This window comes from Bombus huntii, chromosome 3, assembly GCF_024542735.1.
Source record: "Bombus huntii isolate Logan2020A chromosome 3, iyBomHunt1.1, whole genome shotgun sequence".
NCBI classification, from domain to species: domain Eukaryota; kingdom Metazoa; phylum Arthropoda; class Insecta; order Hymenoptera; family Apidae; genus Bombus; species Bombus huntii.
Window position 1 is genome coordinate 12,344,429 of NC_066240.1, and position 27,010 is coordinate 12,371,438.

At 42.5% G+C, this 27,010-nt stretch overlaps 1 protein-coding gene across 3 annotated transcripts in view; it reads right to left on the minus strand.

Annotated features, from left to right (window-relative positions):
* The window catches only part of LOC126863638 (fringe glycosyltransferase), a 132,837-nt gene that overhangs the window by 21,029 nt on the left and 84,798 nt on the right, over nt 1-27,010 (minus strand). For all 3 annotated transcript variants that reach the window (XM_050614016.1, XM_050614017.1, XM_050614018.1), the window contains one exon: nt 8,703-8,788. In XM_050614016.1, the coding sequence (XP_050469973.1) occupies nt 8,703-8,788 (86 nt within the window). The remainder of the gene's footprint in view (nt 1-8,702; nt 8,789-27,010) is intronic.

Below are 27,010 nucleotides of genomic sequence, written 5' to 3' on the forward strand. Positions count from 1 at the left end.
CCGTAAGATGTGAGATACTTTTACCGTGAGAAATTACCTTTTCTCCGATTGTATCATAATTTCGAAACACCCTATATTACACGCGAGCTCCTATCATATTCTTTTATTACTTGAAAATACGTCGAGCATATTACGGCGAAAACAGGTGAATTTTCCACGATGGAATATCTCCTAAAAACAGAAGTCTCCGAGGATGAGATTAAATCTGGATTCCCTTCGACGACTTTGTTATTCCCATGCGTGTCACGATGGAAAGCTCCCAAGCTTTTCCACAAGCCGAATCGCTCCTCCCCTGGTACGTATCTTTCTCGCCGCGACAATAAACGGAAAAGTAAAAAATACGACGGCAAAAACTATGTGTCGTCTATGTGGTATGGTGAAGCGTAAGGGAGCGACGACTCGATCGATGGACCATTTCCACGCTTCCCTTTCTGGTAGCTGCGAAGATCAACGACCCGGAAGATTAGAAAATCAGGTTAAGACATCATCGTCGTTTCAACTTGCGATAAAAAACGGCGAGGAAAAAACGTATAGTATAAGCGAGAGAAAGCAGAGAAGAAATTATTCAAACATAGTTGGACACCATGCAAATCGATTCCAACCATATAACACGTTAATAAAACAGCTGACGGCTTTATCGTCGCCGTAAAAAGCGGCATCGTTGGTATTTCCTGGCCATCAACGAGCCCGTTACTGTCGTCGAGCGTTTTAATCATCCATTCGCTTCGTTCCTTCTAACCGACCGACATTTTCATAGAAAAACAAATACGAGGCGAACGAGATAAACGGATCCTCTCGAGTCCCACGTATCGAAGATGCGGGCGGAGAGGCGAAGATGGTGGACAGGGAAGGAAGCGAAGGAAGCGTCCAAAGGATCTCTTTGATTCCATTATTGCTCGCCTAATTGGATTCCACCGCGTGATCGCGGCCTGCAACGTCTATAAACCCGCGGCCGACCAAACCAATTTGGGCATTCCTACGGATACGTGGCCGGTGGATCCGTCGCCGATCTATAGATCACTCGACCCGGCTACCTGATGGCTCGCCAGCCTGAATTTTCGGCCGATCTCTGATCGTGCAAAAGCCGTCTCGGTATTCCGGCTCCTTCGCTGCTAGACAGAAACTCAATTTTCGAGGGTGGCATCGGTTCAGGGCTTTCATTTCATTCGGAGAAACATTATGGATCTATCGATATTTGTCGCGACCCGGTATATCGTTATTTTAGGCGTCTGTGTTTTTTAAGAGTCGATTTAGATCGAACGTCGAGTTATTAGGTTGTTCGGAAAGTTTCTTTCGTTTCATGAGGAAATAATAGACGCACAACGTGTTTCGTTTTATATTACTTTGTCGAATTACGTACGATTCAATTTGTTCTGTTGACATAAACAGCGTGACATTTCACACACTTGGTTTCGCGTTCGTACGAAGGTGCACTGTTGTAAAAAACACGTTTGCCAAAGAAAGACACTTTCCGGACAACCCATATTTAGCAACTTATCGCGCGTGGGCAGTAAAATTTTGTCCAACGGTTCGGTAAAACGATTCAGTCGAGTAAATTCGTTCCGTTCAATTTTTCTAGTCGAGTAGGATTTCCCAAACCATTCGCTGTCAACTGGCTGAACCTGTAGTTCAACTCCACTAATTCCTACGCAGTGATAGTTTGCAAGACACTTTCCATACAGTAAATCGTTTAACAGTAAGTGGCTACCGTTACTTGTCTCAATTAATTGGACGTGCTCCAAAAAGCCTAGAGAGTCGGTAGTTTGTCTTCGAGTTAAAAATTATTATGGTCGATCGGCAACTCCGGAATTAGAATCGTTCGCAAAATTATATTTCCCAGTTTCTTTTAGTATTCCGTACGTTTTAATGGTTCTTTTACTTTGTTACATATTCCATATTTTGTACGTTTGTAAAGAGACAACAACGTTTCGAAATCGAGGATTTTGTTTCGGAAAAGAAAACACTGGAAATGTTTGCAAATTTGTTTTCTGCAGTAGCCTTCCTCCCTTCCTTGCATCGATATAAAAAATATAAAAAGTAACATCGTCGCTGGAACAAGATCGGTAGAGCGCAAAAGGGTCGATTCCATCTACGAAGATTTTATCGTTTTCCCTCTTTGAATAAAAACAAATCGAATTAGAATTTAGCAGACCTGTTAATCAACTACGACAGAAAGGAAACTCTATCGAAGAACTTGTTTAATTAACCCTAGACAAAATGTAACTGGACGTTTCCAAAAGCACAGGTTCCTGTTTTATTAATCTCTCTTCCCCTCAAACTCACTTTCACCGAAAAAGACCAGTTCGAGCACCAGAAACGCGAGTTGCCGAGCATGATTAATCGCGTCCCTCGACAAATAAACCTGTTCAACCTGCAGAGATGCAAAAGAAACCCGAAAGACGTGTTTTAATCGGTATCACGAGGAAACTGTCGAAATCACTACAAGTACGCCAGCGTTGATTACACGCCATGATTCGGAGGAATGCCACGTAAATGTTGCAAGAAAGTGAAAATTAAAAAGCACACAAAGTCTTTGTTCTTTTATGGAATCGTAAGCGTTGTAAATTGAAATCGATTATCAACCAGTCCAGTTCCTACTATCGACTTTAACGCGTTGACCGCCACGACACCCGTATTCGGGTGTCAGCAAAGTTTCTGGTCAGGCCGCCTAACCCATATTCGGGTGTCGCTTATTTGACTACTTGCGAGGGATCGTCGTAGGTATTTGAAAAGATATTCCATAATAATAAATTGTTAATTAATAATTAATTGTAATAATAGTTGAATTGTTATAAAATAGAAATACGAAAATGGTTTATCAAAAAAATTATTTAGAATGTAAAACTTTAAAGCATTCTATACATAGCCGAGGTTGGTCGGGACAATTTGGACAATAAGTTGTCGTTTTCTTCAAATTCTTTCGTGCCTTTGTTCGGTCCATTCGACGTCTTTTATTCGCGTAACATAGTTTGCACGCGCGTCTAATGCTTCTTCCGGAATCGTTTTTCCGAACGGCGATATTATGCCGACTCCGTCGAAGACAAGGATTTTTTGTATTTTCAGACAACCCTGATAATTTTGCAACTAATAATCGTCTAAATATTCTAATATTTCTATTTTTCCTTGTTGCAATTTTGTAAACCGTCAAAGCGTTTACAACAGAAATTCGCAGAAAGAATCGAATGCCAAGTTTTCCGCACCATTTGATTCCTTTTCTAATTGCGGTGGCATAAGAAACCATTTGGTCGGAATAATCTATACCACGCTTTCCTTCGTTATATTCGACAACAGCTAGTAGTTTTAATGTTGCGAACAAACGAAACGAAAGATCATTCTTGAGACCACCGCTTGAGCGATTCGCATTACCAAAATATCGATGGGAGCACCTAGCAGAGAACGCTTGATACTGCTGTACGCGTGGCCTGACGGAGATTTCTCTGAAAATACGCGTGGCAGTCAACGTGTTAATCGTCGTTCGCGACTATTCCTTTACTCGTTAACGTGAAATTTTGATGTCAATCGTAACAACGATATTTATTATATCTCGTTAGAATTTTGTTATAACCCGATGATAAATCTAAGTCGTTTGCCAACCAATTTAATTCGTATTCGTTCAAATTAACAGTCGCTCGCGAGTATTTCTCTGCTTCACCGACGTGAAATGTTTAATACCAATCGCAACAGTGATACGCAAAGTGCGAACGCTCATACATTTATGGAAAGTTGAAAAATGCATCGAATACACATAATATGGGAATTTACGGTGGTTACAAAAGATGTTCGCAAGATCGTTGCCTGTATCGTATCGTTTACGTGCTAATTAATTAGATTCAAGTATTAGGTTTAATAATATCAGATGATATTATTAAAGTTAAAGTAGATAGATCTATATCATTATGTCTTTATCTAAATAAAAATCAACGTTAATTCTGGCGAAAATACCTTCTTCTTACTGGCTTCTTTCGTTTTATGAGGAAATAATAGACGCACGATGTTTCTTGTTTTATATTGTTTTGTCAAATTACATACGATCCATTTTGTTCTGTTGGAATAAACACCGCGACATTTCACAGACTTGGTTTCACGTTTGTACGAAGGTGCACTGTTGTAAAGAACACGTTTGCGAAAGAAAGACACTTTCCGGACAACCAAACATATGAAACATTTTGATACTACGAGAATGAAAAGTTGCAATGTCATCAAGATTTCTTAATTAAGTTGCATCTTGACGAAAATAAGCCGACATTCGCAAGAAGCGGTAGCAGAACGAATACGAAACACAGAATCGAGTTGCCGCGGGTGCGTGCGTGCACGTGGGTGGCAATCAGCTTGTGCAGGCCCATTGTGAACGCACGTTCGTCGTTAATTAAGACCCATCTCCGCGAGATCCAGCTGAACCAGTGGACGACTCGGACGGACGGCCAATAAAAGCGAAAAATCACCGAGATTCCTTCTTTATCGCGACATCTTCGCGGAATCGATCGATCTTCTTTCGATCGACAGAATTCAAACCGAACCACTCGTAAATTTCGTTCTTCCGTTCTTCTTCCTGTATCTTCTTTTCTTTCTTTTCATATTAATAATAATTTCGCGACTTTGCGAGGATTCAGAAAAATCAAATCGAATCGAATGAAATTTTGACACTCGTGACCAAACTCGACTTTGATTTGCGTAGGAAATTTGTCCAAGATTGCACAGAATGCGCATAATGCGTAAAATGTCCAAATTATAGCGCTTTATACGACGTTTGGCAGATAAAACAATTTTCTACCGACGTTCTACATTTTTAATTACATTCTGAAATAATATGAGTTTGCTTAAAAATCCACAATCTACTTACGGCAATGCTGGTAGCTCCGATCCTCTGCGATGCTCGTGATGGAGATTTCAGAGAGCAAGTTTGAAACGTAATTTTAATAATTAGCCCTCGGGACCAATTATCGTCACGACTGATTATCGAGATTATATTCTTTCGTTATTCGTGCAGTTATTTTAACGCTCTCGATCGTTTTGTCGGCGCATTAACGATAATATCGGCGCAGCGAGTTTTTTCGCGGTTAATGTTAAGAGCCGGAACGTGCAAGGACTTGGCCGTTACTTTGCATGAAATGATAATACCTCGATAATGATAATATACTGTGAAAATGGATAACCATAGTGATACAATTATATCGAGATCTTTCTGATTTCCGAGAAACACAGAAGACGGGGACGCGTCTTATGAAACGAACAGTAACGTTAACAGAAAATGAAACTGCGAGACTAATTGCCTGCCATCTGGAGAACCCTGTCATCTGGAGAACGACATCCGATGCAATTAACGATGCAATTCGATGCACGATACTTGAAAGAAAATTAATTAGAATGGCTGGTTTTTAAGTAACGTGGCGGTAGAATAGAAGAGAATACTTTTCGCGGTGACATTGTTGAAGGGAAGAAACGCGCGAAGGAAGTAGCCGCGATGGTGGTTGTTCGAAGAACCCGTAAAGGTGATTTGTTCGGCTATTAACGAAACGAGGATGGCACGGACGTTAATGGAAAATTATCGACAGTTAGGAGGCTCGATGCACCGTTACGACTGCCGAACGTCGTAAATAACAGTCGGTTATACGCTTGAAAATACCTTAGAGCCGTGTTAGTTTCTTGCTGCGTACCGAGTCAGCTTTAACCGGGTACAATGCGTCGAGCGATTTCCAACATTTTTCAACCAATTGAACCTCTTTAAAACGCATATCCCCTCCCTTTATCGTTTCCTAGCGAACCAGCGGGAGAAGATTTCCGAAACTTGTAACTCTGTTCAGAGAGGAGCGTGTTCGTGCCTTCTTCGACAAAGAGGAAATAAAATTAGCGCGGCGAAAGCTCTACGAAATATCATATTCCTTTCTCGAAAGAAAAGAAAAGACGAATAGAGCAACGAATAGAGCTCTAAAAGGTATTTCGCCCCTTCCTTCGCAGAAGCGAACAATCTCATTCCCTGGTTGATAGGAAGGAAAAAAGGAAATTAGGACGACGAGAGTTCCGCTGGTGCCGAGAGATGAAATTCTCTATCCATCCATACCGACGAGTAAGAGAAAACAAGAGGAACATCGAGTGCGCTGGTAATCCCGATCCTGGTAAACGCGAAACACGAAATCTCCCATTTCCATGAAAAACGGAGATGCGATGTAGTGACAGAAGGAGATTCGACTATCGACGATTCGGACCTTCTCGTTGGACGCGTGGAACGAAACGTATCAACGTTGTGAAAAAGAGGTGGAAAAGAACGGAGAATTGGTACATCGAAGGGTCTTGGATCGGTGACTGAGACAACCGGCGAAGAAATAAGAAAGAAAGGAGAAAATGAGAGAGAAAGGGGGAGAAGAAAAGAGAGGCAGAGAACAGTGGCAACGTCCCTGAATGAGAAAGCGGTTCGATGCACTTGCACCGTTCTCTCTCCTCCTCCTCCTCCTCCGCTTCTCTACTCCGCCTTCTGTGCGGACGTGTTGCAACACGAAGGGAACCAGTGTACAGGAGGCAGGATAATGCCAGGACCGTGTATGCTACGTGGACAAGAAGAAGGAAACGCGGCCAGGGAAGATCGCAGCGATTCGAAAGCCCTCCCAGGTGCCGGGCTTTTTGCCAGTTTCATTCGTCTGCCGCTTCGATTTTCTTCCTCCTACCTGCACGTCCGTCTATCCGAATGTCTCTTCTTCCTCCGTTCTTCTGTGGGAGGAGGATATTGGAACCGGGGGAATATCATCTATAGAAACGCTGGAAAAAACGCCACACGAGGTCTGCAGAGATTGCGTTTCTTTGGCGTTCCGGTTTGTCGATTGACGTGTGCTTGATTGTTTGGCCGTTAATGGACACTGGGTAGGTTTTTTAACCCCTTAATGTACAATTTTTCTCGCACTGATCGTTCAAAGATGTACGACTTTTGTTTTAGCAAAATCGCTTCTTCATATCGATACAAATATATTCCTCGATGTTTGCTACAAATATGTTTCTTTGTAGTTCCGACGCTATATCTTTTTGTATTCTTAACGCAACACGGGTAAAACGCAATTAACGGGTTGAAAGCTACACGAGCGAGTGAAGAATTCAACGAATCGATCGAGAATCTAAAGAAACTGGCAAGTAAGCAAATTCGAAGTATAAACGAACGATCGAAAGTGTAAGCACGAGATAAAGAAGTAGGCTGGGATTACACGCGAACGAATGGAACATACGCGAAGAACGAACGTTTTGAGAATGTAATCGAGTAAACAGAGAAGCGACGAATGTCACATCGCTGCAAACAAAGCTGCCATAGTCCGTGGTTGTCCCAGACTACCTTAATCGTGCCATCGCGACACGTGTCCGATCAATAAATCGCCAACTCCTCCTGCACCACGCGCCAAGTTCCCTCAACTGCAAATCGACGAAAGAAATTTTTCCACCATCGAAACTTCCTCTTTTCCATCTAAACCATCTCGAAGGAACGTATCCTTCGTCATCGTACGATGAAACGTGCTCGTCGATCGAAACGTGCGTAAAGTACTCCGACGTGCAGGTGAAAGAAATCTGACACAGAGGAAAATGAGGGGCGAAGCGCATCGATTATCCGTGATTTCTGAAACGATTCGATCCGTCAAACTACAGAGTCTCGAAACCGCTACGAGTCATTCCACTTAAGCGGGCAACGACGAGCAATCAGAATGGTTGATCGCGACGTCGCGCGGCTATCCGCGTTATTATCAATAAGTTCGTCTCGAGAAGCAATTCGAGCTCAACTCTGACGACGTTTATGTCACGGACCCTCGTCAATCATTATTTACCGGCGGCTAACACTGCCCCGTTGTTTGCCTTCGATTCCTCTCTACTTCGCGAATCAGACTCGAGACAACGAGCTGCTGTCTCGTCTGCGATTGGCGAAAGAAATAAATATCTCGTTGGAAAGAATCGATGGAATAAAATACTCTGATACGCAGATACATCGCCATAAATATTTAGACACGTCGCGACGTTAACCTAAACCGAACAATAATAGAAATTCTAATGGAAATTGCTGTATTTCCACTGCTTCTGTTTTTTTCGTTATTTCGTCGTTAATCTGTAAATTCATTGGTATCTCGCGCGTGTCTTGTAACATGGAATACCAAGTAAAGTAAAATTCGTTGGATCAAAAGGAGTAGGTGCGCTAATATTTATGACCGACAGCGTACATAGTGTGTCATCGCGATGGCGATAGATAGCGGATTTTGAATTTTTCCTGCCGTCTCGTCGATAATTCTCACAGCGTGTACTCCTCTGCGCACTTTTTTCAACGCTTTCGCAATTGCCGTCACGTAACTTTGACCAGCGGTAATTACGATGTAGCAATTACAAAGAGTACAAGTCGCGAGATCATTGCGAAATTAAACAGCAGTTTGCGGAACGGCGAGAAAAAGTGGAGGTGCGTTATGAATGCTTCGGCAACGTAAACTCAAAGGGAAACGCGACAGAATCGAAAGTCGTGCAAGTTTTAAGAATTCGAAAAATCGAGGGAACTGTGTAACACTCTCTCGTATAAAAATAAGAATCCTGAATCTCTCGAATTTCTTTTTTCTCTGTTCGATAACGCGACGTGAATCGACAAGTAAAACACATTCGAGGAATTGGCAAGTGACATCGATCGTAACAAACGGAAGATTGGAGAATATTTTTGATGAAGTATATTTCTAGGTAAAACTATAGAAACTTACCCAGCAACGGGAGTCATTTTCATCGCGAGCGCCCTGCTGATGCAAAATCCGGCGCCGCCCGTAGCGAACCAGAATTTCACCTTTTGCTGGAACAGAAAACCCACACCATCCACGTTAGTTGATTACGGAAAAGATACTAATGTTTAAAAATTCAAGATCGTGATCGATCGTCCGCGAGACAGCCGATCGATCGTTGCCACCGATCGATAATCGTGGATGACTTATCGGATTGGGGCCACGATCGATTACACCTCGACGTATCGATACGCGTTCCTGCTTTGGGACAAATTATGGTCAAGCTATACGCTAACGGTTACGAGCCGAGATCTTTGATTGGAATTGATCGACGTACGATCAAGAAATAAATTTCGTTTCTTTTTCTCGCGTGGATAAAAGGTTGAGGCGAGGTGACAGGTACGATCGAAGCATCCGATTATCTTTTACGTTTCTTCTATAGGAATTATCGATAAGATAAATTTTTAAACGATGAATTTCGACGTTCCTCGGTGAGTCAGGATTTTGAAACATTTCTACTGTTCATATTTCAGAATTCTTGATCGTACATATAATTTTTATTTATTTAGGGGAAATTCGAAGAAGCAAAAACGCACGAAATGTATAAGATAAAAATAAATAAATTACTAATTAATAAATTACTCGTTCTGGTGCTTAGCAGGCAAGGCAAATTTCAATGTCGCTTCTTTTTGATCCACAGCCTAATTATCAATTTCTCGATACAGACATGAAAATAGCAAGTCGTCTCCTTCGGTGAATATTCGTTTTCGTAATGGGAAAAATCTTCCGCTCGAGACGATAGAAGGGCGCAACTTCGCGAAGGTGAAAGAAAAAAAAAAAAAGAAGAATCGGTTCGATCGAAGTTTGCGAAATTGTCAAGGGAAGAGCGGGACGGAAAGGAAGAGGCAAGGGAAGCGGAGAAAGGTGTTTTCGATCGGGCACCTCCCAACGACCTGGAAAATCGTCGCAAGAAAACCTCGCGTATACTCTGGCCACGTGACGAATAGACTTGGACTATTCTGCGCACCAAAGGCGCTTCAATTTCTATCTCTCACTTATAATACTTATAAATTATACCTATCTATAATAAGTATTAACTTATTGTAAATAAACAGCCATGTCACTGCGCTACGCCAGAAAAATTACTGAAAATTCTCAACGCGAGAATTGATTGTAATTTCAACAAATAAATAAAAAAAAAAAAAAAAATTTTCTATCTCTATCGTGATAAATCGCACATTTCGAAACGAAGAAACTGTGCGTGTAAAATTAAAAGAACGCGCATTTCGTATATATTTAATGGATATTTAATTTTTGAGAAACTAAGCAGAGTCGATCAACTTGCCTTCCATGTACGAGCCATATTCTTAGAGTCGATAAATTAGAACGTAAAGGAACGCGATGCAAAGTTCTCAAATATTTGCTTCGAAACTCACGATTATTCGTGTCAGCCGCTTGCGACAAATAAATTGATGAATACAAATCGCTTGTTTGTTTCAAAAGTTAGACGTTATCCGCGTAATTAGATGGTAAAATTGAAAACTTCACGAACAGCGGAGTGGATCGATCTGGCTGCTGAACTCGATGCTATAAGCTCGATAGTAGGAAACGACGTCTAAAACAAATTTGAATCAAGTTCGAAACATCTAATACTAAACAGGTAAATTTACCAATGTAAATCGCTCCTTTCTTTTTAGTCTTTTTTCCTTTCTTTTTTCGCGCGACTAAATAACAAAGTCGGAATAACGATAGAACCGAAGTTGATGAATTTAGTTTCTAAAACACGTACGTTTCCATCGTTGGAAATAACACCCGCAATGAATTTTAATTAAATCTCGAAAAAAATTCTACGATATACACATGCATCTAAAGTTTTACTCGAAAAGCAGAAAGAAATTTATTTCTTCGAATTCCTATCGACATATAGCAAAGTGAAAAATAGACAGGACGTTTTTTTTTCGGATTGCTTAAGAACGTACTCGCGAGAAATCGCGAGGAAATCGAGCGTGTCGAGGCGATCTCCTGGCGATCATAGCCGCGGGCCATTAAAGCCAGACTCCTAGGAGTCCTGGACTCTCTATCCATGCCAGCGATACTATCTCGCCGCCGGTCTAGAACTCGTGCTCCTTTCCTCATAGGCTAGGCGTGGTACATGACGAACAACCGTGAACCGAGGCATGCTGCACGTGCGTACCTACCAATGAAACCGGTCTCCCGGTGCTGAAAAAACCCGACAATACTCCCGTACACCGTTTAGTGCGCGGGTCGCCCGGCTAGAGCCATGAATATTCGCCGGCAGAAACAATCCGATGAAAATTGTTCGCTAAAAGCTACAACGGTCGTTCCTCGAGCGACGAACTAGAACAGAGGACTCGTAATAACTCGAATAGACTTTGAATAGAATTTGAATCTAATAATTCCGAGTACTTCGATTCTTCTCAAGGTGCTTCTTCTCGAAGCAAATCGCGAGCAAAATTGCGAAAATTGCGTAGGTTTTCCAAAAGATTCCAAAGATTTTTCTGCCGATTATTTGGAATTAAGACGGCGTGACGTTGTAGGTTATCGCTAAAAGTCGAATCGTAGGTTTTTAAGGAGGAAGAAGCGCGCGGGAAATGTCTGTATTTCTGTCTGCGATCTCGCACGAAGAATCGACGAAATTCCACGTCAACGTGGAACAGCGACGTCGTATCGACTCGTACAAGGTTTTTGTAAAAGTTGAAGCTTCTCGAAAACCCCGCAAGTCAGATATAAAGATGGTCTAAATAAAAAAGTAAAGAGAAAATCGGCAATTTCCAGCGATATCCAATTAAATCCGAAAAGATCGTGTTCCAGCGGGTTAGCAAACCTCGAGAGACTGCAAAAGCTCGGTTTAATATGGCGGACGGTTATAATCTGCGGTATAATTTTCGCAAATGCCCCAAGGAACGTCGATCGAACGTAAGCCCGTGGTGGATGTTAATTGCTCGTTGGTCGGATATCGGCGGCGCGAATAAAGCATCGGATCGGTTCGGTGGTCAGGTGAATCGGCCGTGCCAACAGCCATCGTATGACAAGGTGGAGGAAACGGATGGGACTTCACGGACCCATTAGATATACACCGGCGATTGGACAGACCCGATAACGTGCTTCCCTCCGCGATCTGCCCTTTCTTTCTTCCCTTCGGGATCCCATTTGAATAACAGGAGGAGAAAGAAGTCACGAGAACCCGTGAAGACTCGCGTGGAATCCCGGGGTCAAGTCGCCACCGAACGCGCAGCACCGAAGCTAACACGGACCATTCTTCTCTTTGTTTTCTCTTATTTAACGTGCTTGTACCGGAGGTTAGCTTTGGGCTAAGTTTCAGTTAGGTTGCAGCGTACAAGTTGTCGAATTTTCTTCAACCCTCGAACGTTCGTCGTATCTTCCAGCTTTCCGTTGCGGTCGGTCCGCGCTGGTTTCGCCATCGAACCAATACTCGCGTGCTTTTCAGCTATTTCGACGTTTCCATACTTTAGCAACGAGGAACTGATACAACGATACAATATTTATACACACGGTGGTTCATAAGTCGTCTTCCCATTTAAAAGTCGCGTCGCTTTTTCCTTATTACACGTCGCAATGTAAATTTTCGCTTCGAATTTATGGATTACCCTCGGCTCGCCGTGACAATTACAGATCTCGCCAATTTACATTTTACGGCGTACGGTCTCGAGAGTGAAAGGGCTGAAACGGAGGATAGTTGGCGGGAATAAATATTAATGCAAAGGTTAATAAATATGAAAATGCAAGGAACGTTTCTTCGATTGGAAAGTGGAACACGATCGTTAATTTCCGAAGAACCGATTCATTCGGTCGATTCCCATTATCTCGTTCGAGGTTAATCACTGACCGCGTTCGTGTCTGTCATTCGGGCCAGTTTTTGCTCGCGAGCTGATCGAACTACGCGACACGACGCAAGGTGATTGGAAGTTGGCTAATTAAAGCCAGCTTTTACGCCGACCGCGTATAAACTGTTATGCGTTACTCGAAGATGGATGATGTTATTAGCATACAGGATGGAGCTATCGCCTTGACGGTTTCAGTAATGGTTTTCTTCATACAGTGTCGTGTTGCTTCACTCGTCGCATAAATTTCGAGATCCGTCGATTCCGCCCGGAGTTAATGAAGGAAACGACCGCCACTCAGCGATACTCGCTGATACAATTCAACGATAATTTTATCCTTTACGATAATTAGCTCTCGCTAAAATTCCGTTTGTTCGAGGCAGAAAGTTCCGGTAAATACCGGATTCAACGAACTTTCGCTCGTTGGATCCACCACATACGCATTTGAACGTGAATTCCAAAAAAGTATATGAATTATATTACTCGTTCAACAAGTTCATAGAATAAATGAAATTTCACTTCGCGGGAATTAACGTACTTTGAGTTGTCCAGAAGCCTGAATCAACCTCATACGCTGATCAACCTCATAAACCAAAATCTATAGAAGATTGACAATTAGAAACACGACCTTTTTTAATTTCCCTTGCGATAAATAAATTTGCGACTTGGTCGATGTAGCTTCTGAGACTCGTATGAACGCCAATTACAGAAAGTACTTGCCTCCTGACAAGTTCGTACAAATGGAATTCCACCATGTTCCTTCTTTTACGCTATACAGTGTCGCAAACGTCGACTAAAGAAATCCAAATATTTCAAAAACATCCCACCTCGAGTAACGCGTAACGGCCAAATAAAATAAAAATTTCCATCGGACGAAAGCGGCAAAGCCAAACTCCAAAGATCGCGTAACGTGTTCCAAACGATGCACACCCCTGTCGTTTTGAACGGTCGTCAACGAGACACGAAACTTCTTCATCAAAAACTGTTTCGGCGAGAGAAGGAAGAAAATGGGAAAGAAGAAGAAAGAGGGAAGACAGCACCTGGCTGTCGATCGGTTTTAATTATTCGCGAGCCACCCGGCTGTGCAATCCCTGGGATCTCGAGAAATCGCAGAACGGGCGGTCCGGCTCCACCTGACGTTAGCTGCAGATCGCCGGCCAAGATTGCGCCTGGCCCGCTCCCCTGACTAATTACATTCCGAAGGTTTGCTTCGAAGGGGGTTGATGCGTTCTCTCCGCTCCCCCAGGGAAACCGATTATACCATCCATACGATCCTATATCCAATTACGTAGCGACGATTGCCAGCGATCCAGAGATAAAATCACCGACTTGATTGGCCAGTTCCACGACCCGGCCATCTACCTTCTTCCCCTTATCGTCATCCCTTTGAGCCAGACAGGGGAATTTTCGAACCCATTGCTTCGATTAGTAGCGATCGGTGGTGGGAACACGGGAAAGTCGTAAAATCGGTGTCAGGTAATACGCGTGTCGGACCTTTGGTACGGGAATGGAGAGAAATTTGAGGGAACCTGGACTTGGAAACTCGATTTGGGTTGCGTTAAGCGTGCCTTGAATCTTCTTTAAGGGTCTTTTGCTTTTTCCTCGATCGAATCAAGACTGCTCGCTCTTAAAATTCTCCTCGCTGTTCTGCTCGCTTTTTCTGCTTCTTCGCCGTTGTACCTCTTCGAGTATCTGGTTTTTCGGAATGCTTTATTTATAAGACGCGTGCGATACACGAAAGGTAACGGGACCGTATGGAATACTAAAAGACAAACTATTTATATATCGTAACCCTGCAGGGTTACTCGAATTTTTATATTCCAGTCTCGTTGTTGCTTCAACGAACGAGAAGATATTTTTAGGAAACCTTTGGTGTAAGATTGGAACAGAGATATTCCTATGTAATAATAACGATTCTTTCGTGTTTCTTTCCTTATTGCACTTAGGAAACTTTTCGGTAATAGCAAAACGTGACTGGGTCAGAAATGAGCAGAAGAACATCCACTTTGGGTCATATAGGTCCGAGGAGAATATGCTCATTCTATTAGCCATAGCCACCTTGTTATACAGGGTGGTTGGTAATTGGTGGTACAAGCGGAAAGGGGGTGATTCTACGCGTAAAAAGAAGTCGAAAATATAGAATAAAAATTTTTCGTTCGAGGCTTTGTTTTTGAGAAAATCAACTTTGAATTTTGGCTCGGTACGCGTGCACTTTATCGCGTCTCGTTATAACGGATCTCACTGTAGATCGTTGTCTCGATGAAAAAATTTAAAAAAGAAAAAAAAATTTTTTATTCTATATTTTCGACTTGTTTTTTCGCGTAGAATCACCCCCTTTCCGCTTGTACCACCAGTTACCAACCACCCTGTATATATCCTATGGTATATAGAACAACCAATCATGAGAAACTGAATAGGAAAAGCTAAATTGTCCTAATTAGCACTCCCTTACAAATCGTTCTTCACAAGCTTCGAAAATGACTAATTCCTACGGAATTCTTCCAACAAACAAAATTTACACACAGCTAGAAGAACAACAACGGCAAGAAACGAATGTTCGCCCAAGAGGCCGATAAAAATCGACAAACCCTCGGAACGTCGCAAGAATCGAAATCTGAACAAGCAAAGCGCATTAAGCGACCAACGAACATAAATCCTTTCAACATTTCCATCCACCTGAAAACTGTTCCAACAAAGATCTCGAAGATCCTAATGGATTCGTCGAACGGCGTGAAACATCGTTTAACGCTCCATCGGTTTACTGCGTGATTAAGAGATCGACGAAAATCGGATGGCGAACAAAAGAGCAAAGGGGCGAGGCGCAGAAAAACGAGGAAAAAGAGGCTGGCCGAGCACATCGGTATTAACGAGATGAAATATAGATCGTCGTGTAAACGGCAGCCGGTCGTAAAAGCGTTAATTAGCGGTGAACGAGTCCCAATCCGGAAACCGGTAATCGAACGACCGTGAACGGGCCGGATCGAGACGTCTTCCGAGCCCTCGAGTGCCAGAGCTCGTAAAACGAGGCCCCAAATGACACTGTTGCTAATATCTGATGGAGTGTGGGTGGCTGCCGGTCGGTATATTAGGACTAATGAACAGATTAGAGGCACCGATATCGCTCGACGAACCTAACCGCGCGGATAAGCGCGACTTCGTACTGCAGGAACGAAGCCAGCGCGCGTCGAGAAACGAAGAAACTTGGATGAAAAGCTCCTGTCGCTAGAATATTATTAATTTCGTGTCGTTTGTTGCGTTAACATGTTCACCGAGGAATTTGTGACAACGACCATACCCAAATCCACGCCATTCCGTACTACCTGACAGCGAACCGTTAGGTTTTGACATGATCTTTGCACAAGAATCAACAACCACCACAACCCATTCGTCACCCAACTACTTGACACGACGGACCAGATCCGCAGACTAAAAAGAAAATATCCTTTAGATTGTAACATTAGATTCAACTAGAATCAACACAATATAAATTATTATAAACCAAGCTATTGTACCACGCCAAATGAAGTTACTTAAAATTCTCAACGAGAATTGATTGTAAATAAAAAAAAAAACGACCTTTGCACATGGTCCAACATTATACTTTCCCCATTACGTAGGGTAATCAGGATCATCCTCTCCTTGTCCCTCCAATACCTACAAACGCAACATGTAAAAAGTGCAAGCATTCGACCACGAGACTAGTCTTGAGTCTTGCGTATAGTTTGGCCGTGGTTTGAACAACTATTTTAACTTTGCTACTTCGTTGTATTGAATAACGTCGGGCCCAACGGGCACCCTTGTCTGACCCTCCTCACAGTCCAAAATTCTCTTGTATTGTGGTTCTTGACACTCACTACGTTCCTTGTTTCTTCGTATATTTCTCTGATCCTTCGGATTAGTTTTTCGCTAATCCCCATTTTCCTTATTTTCTCCACCAGTTTCTCTCTGTTTAGCCTGTCGAACGCCGCTCTCAAGTCCGCAAAGCAGGCATATAATTTCCTTCATTGTAATATTATATTTAATTATTTTCGTGAATAAAGGCCTAAAAAATTCTAAAAGCACGGTCAAGTTAAGTTACTGCTCGGCTACTCCTCTTTTATCATTAATTTTACGTGAAAAATTCGTCGCTCGAATTCCTAATGCCTGACGTATAGCGTGCTGTGGATAATTATAAAGTCAAGTATATTTCCTGCGCGTTATTTCTTCGACAAGGAATTCCGAGAAACCATCGATCGTGTCTGGATATGTTAAGTGAAATTGTTCTCGCAATGGGTAAATTGAACGATATAGAATATCAACGGATGTTACGTTACGGTGAATTATCGTCTCCCGTAACCGAGGTAGAAGAGTAAAAGACACGTGGATTACGATTTTATGAAATACGTGTAAAGAAATTGATGTAATTATTACGATAAGCGATTGGTTCGTTCTTAATGAGTTGATATGATATTCACATACGTAGAAATTAAAACTGATTTAAATGGAATGGATTTGCCGAGCAGTTTCCGATTAAGGAATGATCCGACCGATTAAAGAACAGGGGAAAAACACGGTTTCGAGGCTCAACGTTAGAAAATACGATGGAAAGTTGCGTTTCGAGAAATACGACAAATACTGAGAGATTTTCAACGTTCGACAACCGTTTGCAACGTACGATGCGATCGCTTTTATGGAGAAAAATCTCAAATATTCCGTCACGTTGCGCTCCATTACGCGCCACGTAAGAGAAATCTTTAGGCGAGACAGCCAATAAAATCGCAAGGACTGAACGAGGAAGGAGCAACCTGGCAGGAAGGAATTCCTCTGATCTTCGCTACAGCATCGATAGCAAACGTGCGCCGCTATCCGCTGGAATATTAATGAACGATAATTGCGGACAAGCGGCGTCAATTTGCATGCGTGTCCACGTGCTGGTCGAACGACGGTCGTCGATATCCGTGAGCCAAATAAAAACGGTTAAAATGAACAGAGAAAATAAAACGAGGGGGAAGAAATTAAGCAGAAAACGAGCGGCTAGAATCGCAAGACTCCTGCACCGGATGCGCTCTTGCAAAAGGAACATCTCGCCGCGAGATATAAGGCCTCGGGTATAATAATATCGAAGTAATGGAGGCAACGTACGTGGCGGAGGAACCGGCCGCCTCCCCACCCGGCAAAGGATACGCGTGTTTTCCATGGCGCGGCTATGGGGGCCGTCATGGGGTCACGAGCACGTCTTCGAACTGGCTGTGGTCACGCCGCGAAGTACTCGAAACTTCGCTTCACCTGTTCTCCTCTGGCCGACGCCTCACTCCTTTCGTTTCGTTTTAATACGATTACAACGATACAGTCACATCTATAACACGTATAATGCGATTAAGCGATAAATAATTAAATACAAGTTGTTAATACGAGCGATAGATCATTGATAAGATAATCGTAGAATAGGTGATATACGTTTGATTCGCACGAAACGCTCTTTTATAGCGCAGTTGGCGAGAGATAAATAGGCGGAAGGAGCGGTCGACAGATTTTCGCGAAGAACGCGAACGAACGCAGCTCGAATAGACATCGCATTTTCTTTTTATCCTGTGTTTCATAAATACACGCCTCTACCTTTCTGCCTAATAAATCACATTTGTACCAGTGCTTCTACTCGCGGAAGAACCTACGGTATTGTCGATCGAGCATAAATTAATTAAAGTATACAGCTACGAGCGCGCATACCGCAGCTGTTAGATTTATTACGCTTTCGGTCAACTGTCGGCGTTTGATATTCTGTGTTATTACGTGACATTGTTATGTTGTGTCATACGTTGCCAAAATTTGGGGCGACAAATGCATCGAAGAATAATAGAAAAAGCTATGGTACATTGAATTTTGGGAAATAAACGCTTCTGAAAAAAAAGAAAAAGAGAAAGAGAAGGAAGTTGTGGTATAGCGAAGGGTATGGAGGGCACGCGGAGAGCCGACCCTAATCGAGACACGCTTCCGGGTTTGCTTGTCAGCGGCTGCTTAGTCGGAGCAATTGTCGAGATGCACGGATCGGCCGATTGGCCGGTAACGGCCAGTTACGCGGGGCGTTTTAACGCGCCGCCGAGTAACGGCACCAAAGATTAAATTCCTAGCCGCATGGGGAGGAAAGGTGTGGTGTCGATTGATATACGGACCCGTGAACGCGATACGCTCAGACTTTGAGCGCCCTACGATTTAACGTTCGATGGATAATAGTCGAGAGAATGTCTGAGGTTTGGCAGCTGGATGTTCGATTGAAGCTAGCAATCTGAGAAAGTTTGAACTATGGCGGGACTAAGAATTTGACGATTTCAGAGTATTCTCAGAGAGGTTCTTGATTACAGATTCTCAGCACTCGAGTTTGAGATACCGAGAATTTTTTAACACGCTAGCCTGAAAATCGTAGAACCGAAAATCCAAACGTTTCATATCTCACGGCTTCAAATTCTAAGCTACGATATACGAAGCTTCCATCACCTTTTTGGTCCGATCCGACGAATACTTCTGTTGAATGTAGCCTAATCCGTTTTTGAGTGGAGGTTACCACAACAGGTTCAAAAAAGCTTTTGTTTTTGTTATTACGTTAAATATTTTGCAAATGTCGTTTTATCCTTCGTAATTTCATCGAATCATTCGACCAAGTTTTACTACAAATGGCACACTGTGATCTTCCTTGTCTATTAATTACAACAAAAACTCTCTTTCTCTGCACTCACGACGAGTTCCGTTATATAAAGTGCACAAATGCTATAAAAGAAACGAGAAGCACGGTGATCCACCGATGTATAATTACGAGGCAACAACCGATCGCGACATAGTAATCACCGCTATCGTCTTTCGTCTTTTAACTTCTATCTTACGCCAGTATGTATATATACATGCATGAATAACGCAATATGTGTCTATGTGTAGAGACGCATGGTGCATACAACGCGTGTATATAAATGTTGGAATTTTGCATCGATCGGGTATCAAATACCAAAGAATAAATGTGAGACGTACGACGATTAGTGGATAAGTAGGAGCATAAATATTATATTTCGTCAAATAGTATCCTTATTTACGTCAAAGATGTTTCTGGTCAGTCATTCGGGATCCTATCCTACGTATGTGAACAAGCAAGTTTTGATTGACTAGTAATATAAGTATACTACACGATAAAACCGCGAATCCCCCTTAAAGTCGAGAAATTTCTGCTTTGTGAGGAATTTCCTCCTGGTTCGGATCCCTTGTTCTAAGTATCTGATAATACGAGAATCTGAATGTAGTAGAATCTCCTTGTATATAAATGTACATGTAAAAAAGGTATACGTTATATTCATAATGTTACTATATACAGAAAGGTACGATTTACATACGTATATATACATTATAGTTGCATTGTATAATATATATATGTCGGGCTAAGGTTGGAATTTTGGGCGTTTGACGAACCTTCGCTCGAATTTACCATCGCGGTTATAGCTGATATTTATTGGTACAAATGTGGTTACTACAAGAGGCTACAAGCAATAGCGGCTATCGGATGGTCGAGACGTCGATGACAACGAATTCAGGTTCGACAACGAATCCACGGTCAACGGGATGACGAATGCGATGTGATACACGCATGACTCCACGTACAAGTAAAACTTACCTGAATGAACTAACTTGCAGTCCAAGTGGAACTGCCCTTATATATTCTTCTCCCCACCTCTCAGGTCGATCTTTGTTTTTAAGGAGAGCTATATAATTATTCCATACCTCTGTCAGGTACACGTCCCTCCCGTGACCGTGGCTACGTTCAGTGACCCGTTATATCACTTACAGCCCAAGCCCATCGTCGTAAAATCAAATTAGAACATTAAAACTATTTCTTAGTTTTATTACTCAAGTGTAGCTATAGTAAAAATCTGGACTAGGGTATTAGGATTTTTTCCAAAGTTACAAAAGGGAAGCCCCGATGTCCTTTCATCTCCGACATATAAATATACCATAAAGTACTATATGTGATGTAGAATGTATGTAATGTAACATACCATAATATAGTACCATAACGAATGTAACAATATCCTATATTATTATTCTATATTAAAATATTATACATACGTCGGGTTATCATTAGAGTTTTGGGCGTATAATGAGTCTTCGCGTGAATTGGCCATCGTTGCGATGTACTATAGATGATATTTACTGATACAAATGTGATTGTTACAGAGTGTGACAAGTAATAACGGCGATTGGATGATCCAGATGTCGATGACAAATGAAGTTAGGTTCGATAACGAATTCACGGTCAACGGGATGATGAATGCGATGCGATACACGATTCTGGTGTGACTCAACGTGCTTGTCCACAGTACAAGCAGAGCTTATCTGACTGAATCTCAGTCCAAGTGGAACTGCCCTTATATACTCCTCTTCGTACCTCTCTGAACCCGTCGGGTCAATCTTTGTTTTTAAGGAGAGCTATTTAATTACTCCATACTCTGTCACGTGACCGTGGCTACGTTCGGCGACCCGTTATGTCACTTCGAGCCCAGGCCCACTGTCACAAATCTCGGGCACCCATACTCGGATTAAATCATAAACTATTTCTCAGTTTTACTATTTAAGTACAGCTATAATAAAAAGTCTGGACTAAAGTATCGAGGACTTTCCCGAACATTCCAAAAGAAAGGCCCCGATGTCCTTTCGTCATCAAAAAACTGCATTAATCCTCCGACTAAAAGTAACGACCGCGAAATCGACGAATGTCGACGATTTTCCTGCTGAGCTGGTCGATCGAAGTTTCGTCTCGACAAGAATGTGATCGGTTAAAACGAGACCGGATAGCCGACCAGAGTGCACTGTGCGTGGAAATGCGGCGGATCGACAGCTCGTAAGTCAGAGGCAGTTACAGAGTCTTAACTGGAATGAACGATGTAACTGTAAAAGAGAATGTCGGAGTGCCACACAGAGTCGGAGAATTTAAGAAGTCGAAAAGTTTCAGAATCTAAGGCTGTATGAACTTAAGAGAGTCAGTTGGAAGTCTGAGAACACATAGAATTGCAAAAACCAGGCATCGCGTGGTAAGGATATCATGCAAAGAACCGACGCTTCCTTGTTCGCGAAAGCCAATCTGCCTCTTATCTGCAATTCTATGCCGGGAAAAGAGCAATCTTCCGATCTAATTAGCTGTTCCGTTGGCCATTGTCGGCCAGCATTTTCCAGCGGGAACTCGCGTCGGCCTCAGTTTTCACGCAGACCAGGCAAAAGGCTCTGCGATGCACGCGGTCGTCACGGGTCACGCGAACGCAATCCCGTCGCATTCAAACAGAACAATACGTCTTCTAATTACGCCGGTGGTTCGTTAAAATCACCGAGAACACTGGCCGTACACACTGCACGAAACGTTGTTTGTCTACGCTACCGCTGAAAAATATATGGACGCTTGTTTATTTTTAACGGATCGCAGATAGAAAGATTCAGGACGACTTTATTCTTTGTCAGAGCTGTCACGACAAAATTGAATTAAGTCAATATGGAATAAGAAGAAGACTGACATCTAGAAGCGTCAAGCGATTGCATAATGGAGGAGCTGTTTTATTTTTAAAGACTTTATTACGATCCAACTGTCGAGCTAGAGATAGGATAAAATTGACGACTTTAATCGTAAGTGATTTGAGGTTGTTTCTAATATTAAGTTCAAGTTGCGGCACTCGACGTCGAACTTGTAACCGCGAACCGCTAATTGTAATCGCAAGCTCTACGCGAAGTGTACATCGAGAGTATTTGTTAATAAATATATTGTTAACTATACTCTAGTTTTTCTTCCGCACATATCACCACCTATCCACCTCACGTTCTATGGTTAATCGTAAAAAAGAATTTCATAAAATAAAAATCCTTCAGCCGGCTTATATCTTTGAACTAAATAAGTTCCCTCTGCGACAAATATAACTATCGAGGGACATCAAAGTGAAAAAAGCCCAGATAAATGGACTTTTTATATTCTTCCTCTTCGTAATTATCCGTCTACCGACGAGTTCGTATAAACGCAGTGCCACTGCCATACCGCGTAAAGGAACTTCGAAATTTATCTTCGATTAAAATTTTATCTTCGTCGCTGAAATTTCCGTTATTCGGAGTGAGAAGCTTGAAACGAAAAAAGAAATATTAAACGAGTCGGAGCTGGAAGCTTTGCGAGGGCATTAGCAGCGGTAAGACGCGACATGTTAATACCGTGTGTGTGATTATCGTTCCCCGGTGGACTGGCACCGGCACCGAGAGCACTCTGGAACAGTTGTTCTTTGACCAGCGTCCGGCGATTACACGGATCGCCCTACTTCGCGGCCGAGTTCTCACGTGCGTTCAAATGCCTTGAGAACTGCTTAAATGTCTGCGTGTATTTCCCAGCATCGGACCAGAACTACCCCGCGAACCGTTCTTTTCGAGTAGTGGAATTCGAGACGCGATCGCTTTCCACCCTGTGGCTTCGGTTTTTCTGCTTCAACGAAACCGGTCGTGGTTACGTCTCCCAATGGAAATCACTCTTCTGCCTTAGACTATGGTTCCGGTGGATGCGTATTCGGAAGAATCGACGAGCTCGATACGTCGATGCGATCAAACGAAAGAAACAAAATCGCGAATGCAGATATCGCAAGGATAACGGAACTTCTGAAAAAATAGCGAAGCAGAGGCACTGTTTCGAGGAAAATGTTTCATTTTATTCGAAACACATTCCTCTCGTGGCGATACAACGATCTGCGCGGCCAACCGATGCACCGAACGATCGTTGCGCGTCTTTTTGTGTAGTTTTTTCGAGAAAGTTCGTCGCAGCTTTCCGGATGTCCTGAACTCCGCCGTCACAACGTCTCCCCTTCGTCGTTATTCGAAGCCGCAGAGATGAGAAATAATTACACGCAGCTAAATCCGGCGAACAGGGTGGGTGAGGCAACATTTTAAGTTGTTTGTTTTCAAGAAAAGCAGTTACGGCCGCTGCATGACGGGCCGGGGCATTATCACGCAACAGAAACAGATTTTTCGACGCGTCAACCAACTCTACTCTGACGTCGATCGTTATGACTCTGCTCCCAATGACACAACCACCATACAACGACACAACGACAGTGAAGGATATACTTTTTTGTATCGATGTCGCCACTGTTATTTTTGCGACGGACTGTGCATCTTTATGAGCGTACGCATCGCAGTCTGCGGATGTTTCATTCGTCGGAACGCCACGATTTAAGGTAACGTTCATAAGAGAAGCTTGATAATTACGAAAACTTCAGAGGCTTTATCATCCTCGAGATGCATAAAACATTTCAAATACCGAAGAATCTATTTCGTAGACGTACGATCAGAGATCTGGAACATTTTGAAAGCTGGTAACCTTCGAAACTAGTGAGACCGTGAAAAAGGCCTTGACACAGGACGAAGGTAACTTTCTCGTTCTTCCACTAATCGCTGTTTCAACCCACGATTACTCTTCTTACGTCATCCGATGACTGACAAGCATTGAACTTTCATCATAGCGGATCTGTCGAGCGTGAAGCGCGATTTAGCGGCGATTGAGTTTCCATAGCCGCGTGAAGGAAGTGGAAAATCGGCGGATAAAGAGGAAGCGCGTGCACGGCGTGGCGGTCAAGGTCGCGTGGAAAAACCGGTCACGCCCGAGCGCAGCGGAATCGAAACGCAGGATGTATGCGATTGGCGGGGTAAGAGGAGGAGGACGCGAGAGAAGAAATTAATTGCCGCGCCTCGAGTGGCCAAGCGAGCGGCCAAGAAAAAGGGAGCGGTCGGCGCTTAATGGAGGCAATTTGACGCGGAATATCGCAGATCTCGGGAACGAGTTTAAATTAGCGGTCGGAATCGTTGCCTGTGATTGACAAGCGTACGCCCCGAGATCCGATCTGCAGCGATCGCGCGCCATGTGTTTCGTCGCACGTGAATTGCTCACGTTGAGGCTCGATTGCGAACGCGTAAAAATTATTTGCAATTTCGAATTGACATCCAGACATACTGTGTGTTATCACAGTTTATCGGATACTCGATTGGTAGTCGAGAAAGAAGAGGACTGCAACTTTCGGATCTGCTCTGATCGAACGAAACGTAACGAAACATCAACGGAAAGTGTTACGTTCGCGTGATTGATCGGCTCGAAACCCGAAAAACCAAAAACACGATATCCATCAGCCGTTGCAAAAGACGAAGTTTCCAATGGCAAATGTTTATTATACGTGTTTTGATTTCGATATTTGATCACTTAGAATCTCGTATGAATTTTAAGTTTAAAAATGTGAATTTAATATTTGGAGAAGAGTACGTCGATAATTCTTCGTTGCAGAAGAAACGAAAACACGGGCTATCGATAGTGAGCTCGATATCGATATACAGGGTGGTTGGTAACTGGTGGTACAAGCGGAAAGGGGGTGATTCTGCGCGAAAAAAAAGTCGAAAATGTAGAATAAAAATTTAAAAATTAAAAAATTTAAAAATTTAAAAATTTAAAAATTTAAAAATTTAAAAACTTAAAAATTTAAAAATTTAAAAATTTAAAAATTTAAAAATTTTAAAAATTAAAAAAATAACGTCAATCGAGACGACGATCTACAGTGAGATCCGTTATAACGAGACGCGATAAAGTGCACGCGTACCGAGCCAAAATTCAAAGTAGATTTTCTCGAAAACAAAGCCTCGAACGAAAAATTTTTATTCCATATTTTCGACTTCTTTTTTCGCGTAGAATCACCCCCTTTCCGCTTATACCACCAGTTACCAACCACCCTGTATATTGTCAATATTTCAAGATTCTCAAGTAAAAGGGTCAATATGTATCGATACCATATTATCAACATTTATCGACAAATTGCGTTTTCGTCGAGTACCTTGAAATATCGACAACGTTATCTATTGATCGTCCAGGAGCATCCTTAAAGACGACGAACAGAGCGAGATCAATCGTGGATGGACCACGTGTACCATGCAAATTCGCATCTTTATCTACGTGATTGAAAACAATGAAAGCAAAATAAACATTCTACCGTACATTTCTGCACCTTGCACGAGTTTCTACAAATGCGTGAAAATCCGCGATCCAGTCAGAAAATCGCTGGCAACATTGTATAGAACGAAAGAATTAGCCTGTTCGAATATACGACGTTTCGAAGAAATTCCTCGCGGTTCAACTTCCATCCGATGGAACCAAGTTTTACAAGCGAGAACTCGATGATATCGCGCGTTTGAATGGCCGTGGTAGAAAGAACAGAAATAGAGGGAAGTTCTGTTTCTGAAACTTCTTCATGGTCGGTTGAGTTTCGATCCGTTAAAAGTTGCGTTATTGCGAGCAGAATAAATAGAGGATCGTTAGTTTTTCCGTTTCCTCGTTCTGGCCATTTTTATTTCAAAGACGAGCAACGAGGATTCGAGCGCTTAGAAGGAAACGGAGCTCGAGCGGCCGGGATTGCAGAAGCGGAATGGCAACGAGGAGAAACGATTTGTAACAAAATTCGTCCGGTCGATGTCCAGTGCGCGCCTCACCGGACGCACTCGTAAATAATGTTGATTTTCCGGCAGAGTAAACAGCAAGATGTAATCAACGCGATAGTTTCACGGCGGCGTGCACTCTGAAAACGATTCCCACGTTCGTAACGCGTTCCGCCTCCGGCCGTGATTTCCGCGAGATTTCGACCTAACCGAGCCGACCACGCGTGTCTTTTTCCCGCGTGCTAATTAATCGAAGGAAGCCACCGTGATCGACCGGAGCTGTTCCTCTTCTCGACGATTCACGGCAACGATAATTAATTACGTTCAAAGTTGCGAAAGATCTAAAAATTCTCATGTCCCAAGCTTTCGAAATTTGAACATCTGAAAATTTCGATGCTCGCGAATTTGAACGTTTGAAAATGTAGAAAACTGTGAAATAGAAAGTTTAGATGACAAATGGAATATTTGAATATTTGAACGATTCGAAAGTTGGATAGTTTGAAAATTCGATAATTCGATAACTAGGGAATTCAAGCATCTATTATAAATTCGCCGTGATAATCGATAGTTCCGCTCGAATCGCTAATTTTCGCGCTCGCGTCCATAGCTCCGTTATTCTGAAAATGGGACATAATTACGCTCAAAGTTTCGCGCGTAATTGCGCCAAATACGATTTGCCCACGGAACGTTTCCCTTTGCAAATACTAAACGATCGAGCTTTACCTAAATTTCTCCTACTATCCCATTTTACATGTAAATCCTTTTATACGCATCTCAAACATCGATGGAACTGCCACTCTAATATAACGAGATTTAATTTCGTTCGTAAAGACTAAGGAACTCCGGCTACCCGATCCAATTACCGTTCGAAAACTTAATCGTTTCCTCGATGGAGCAAGAATCGAGATCGAGTAAACTGCGGATTTCTATGTATTTATGTGACATTTGAAAATACAAAAATATGCCGGATACGTGTATACCTGATAT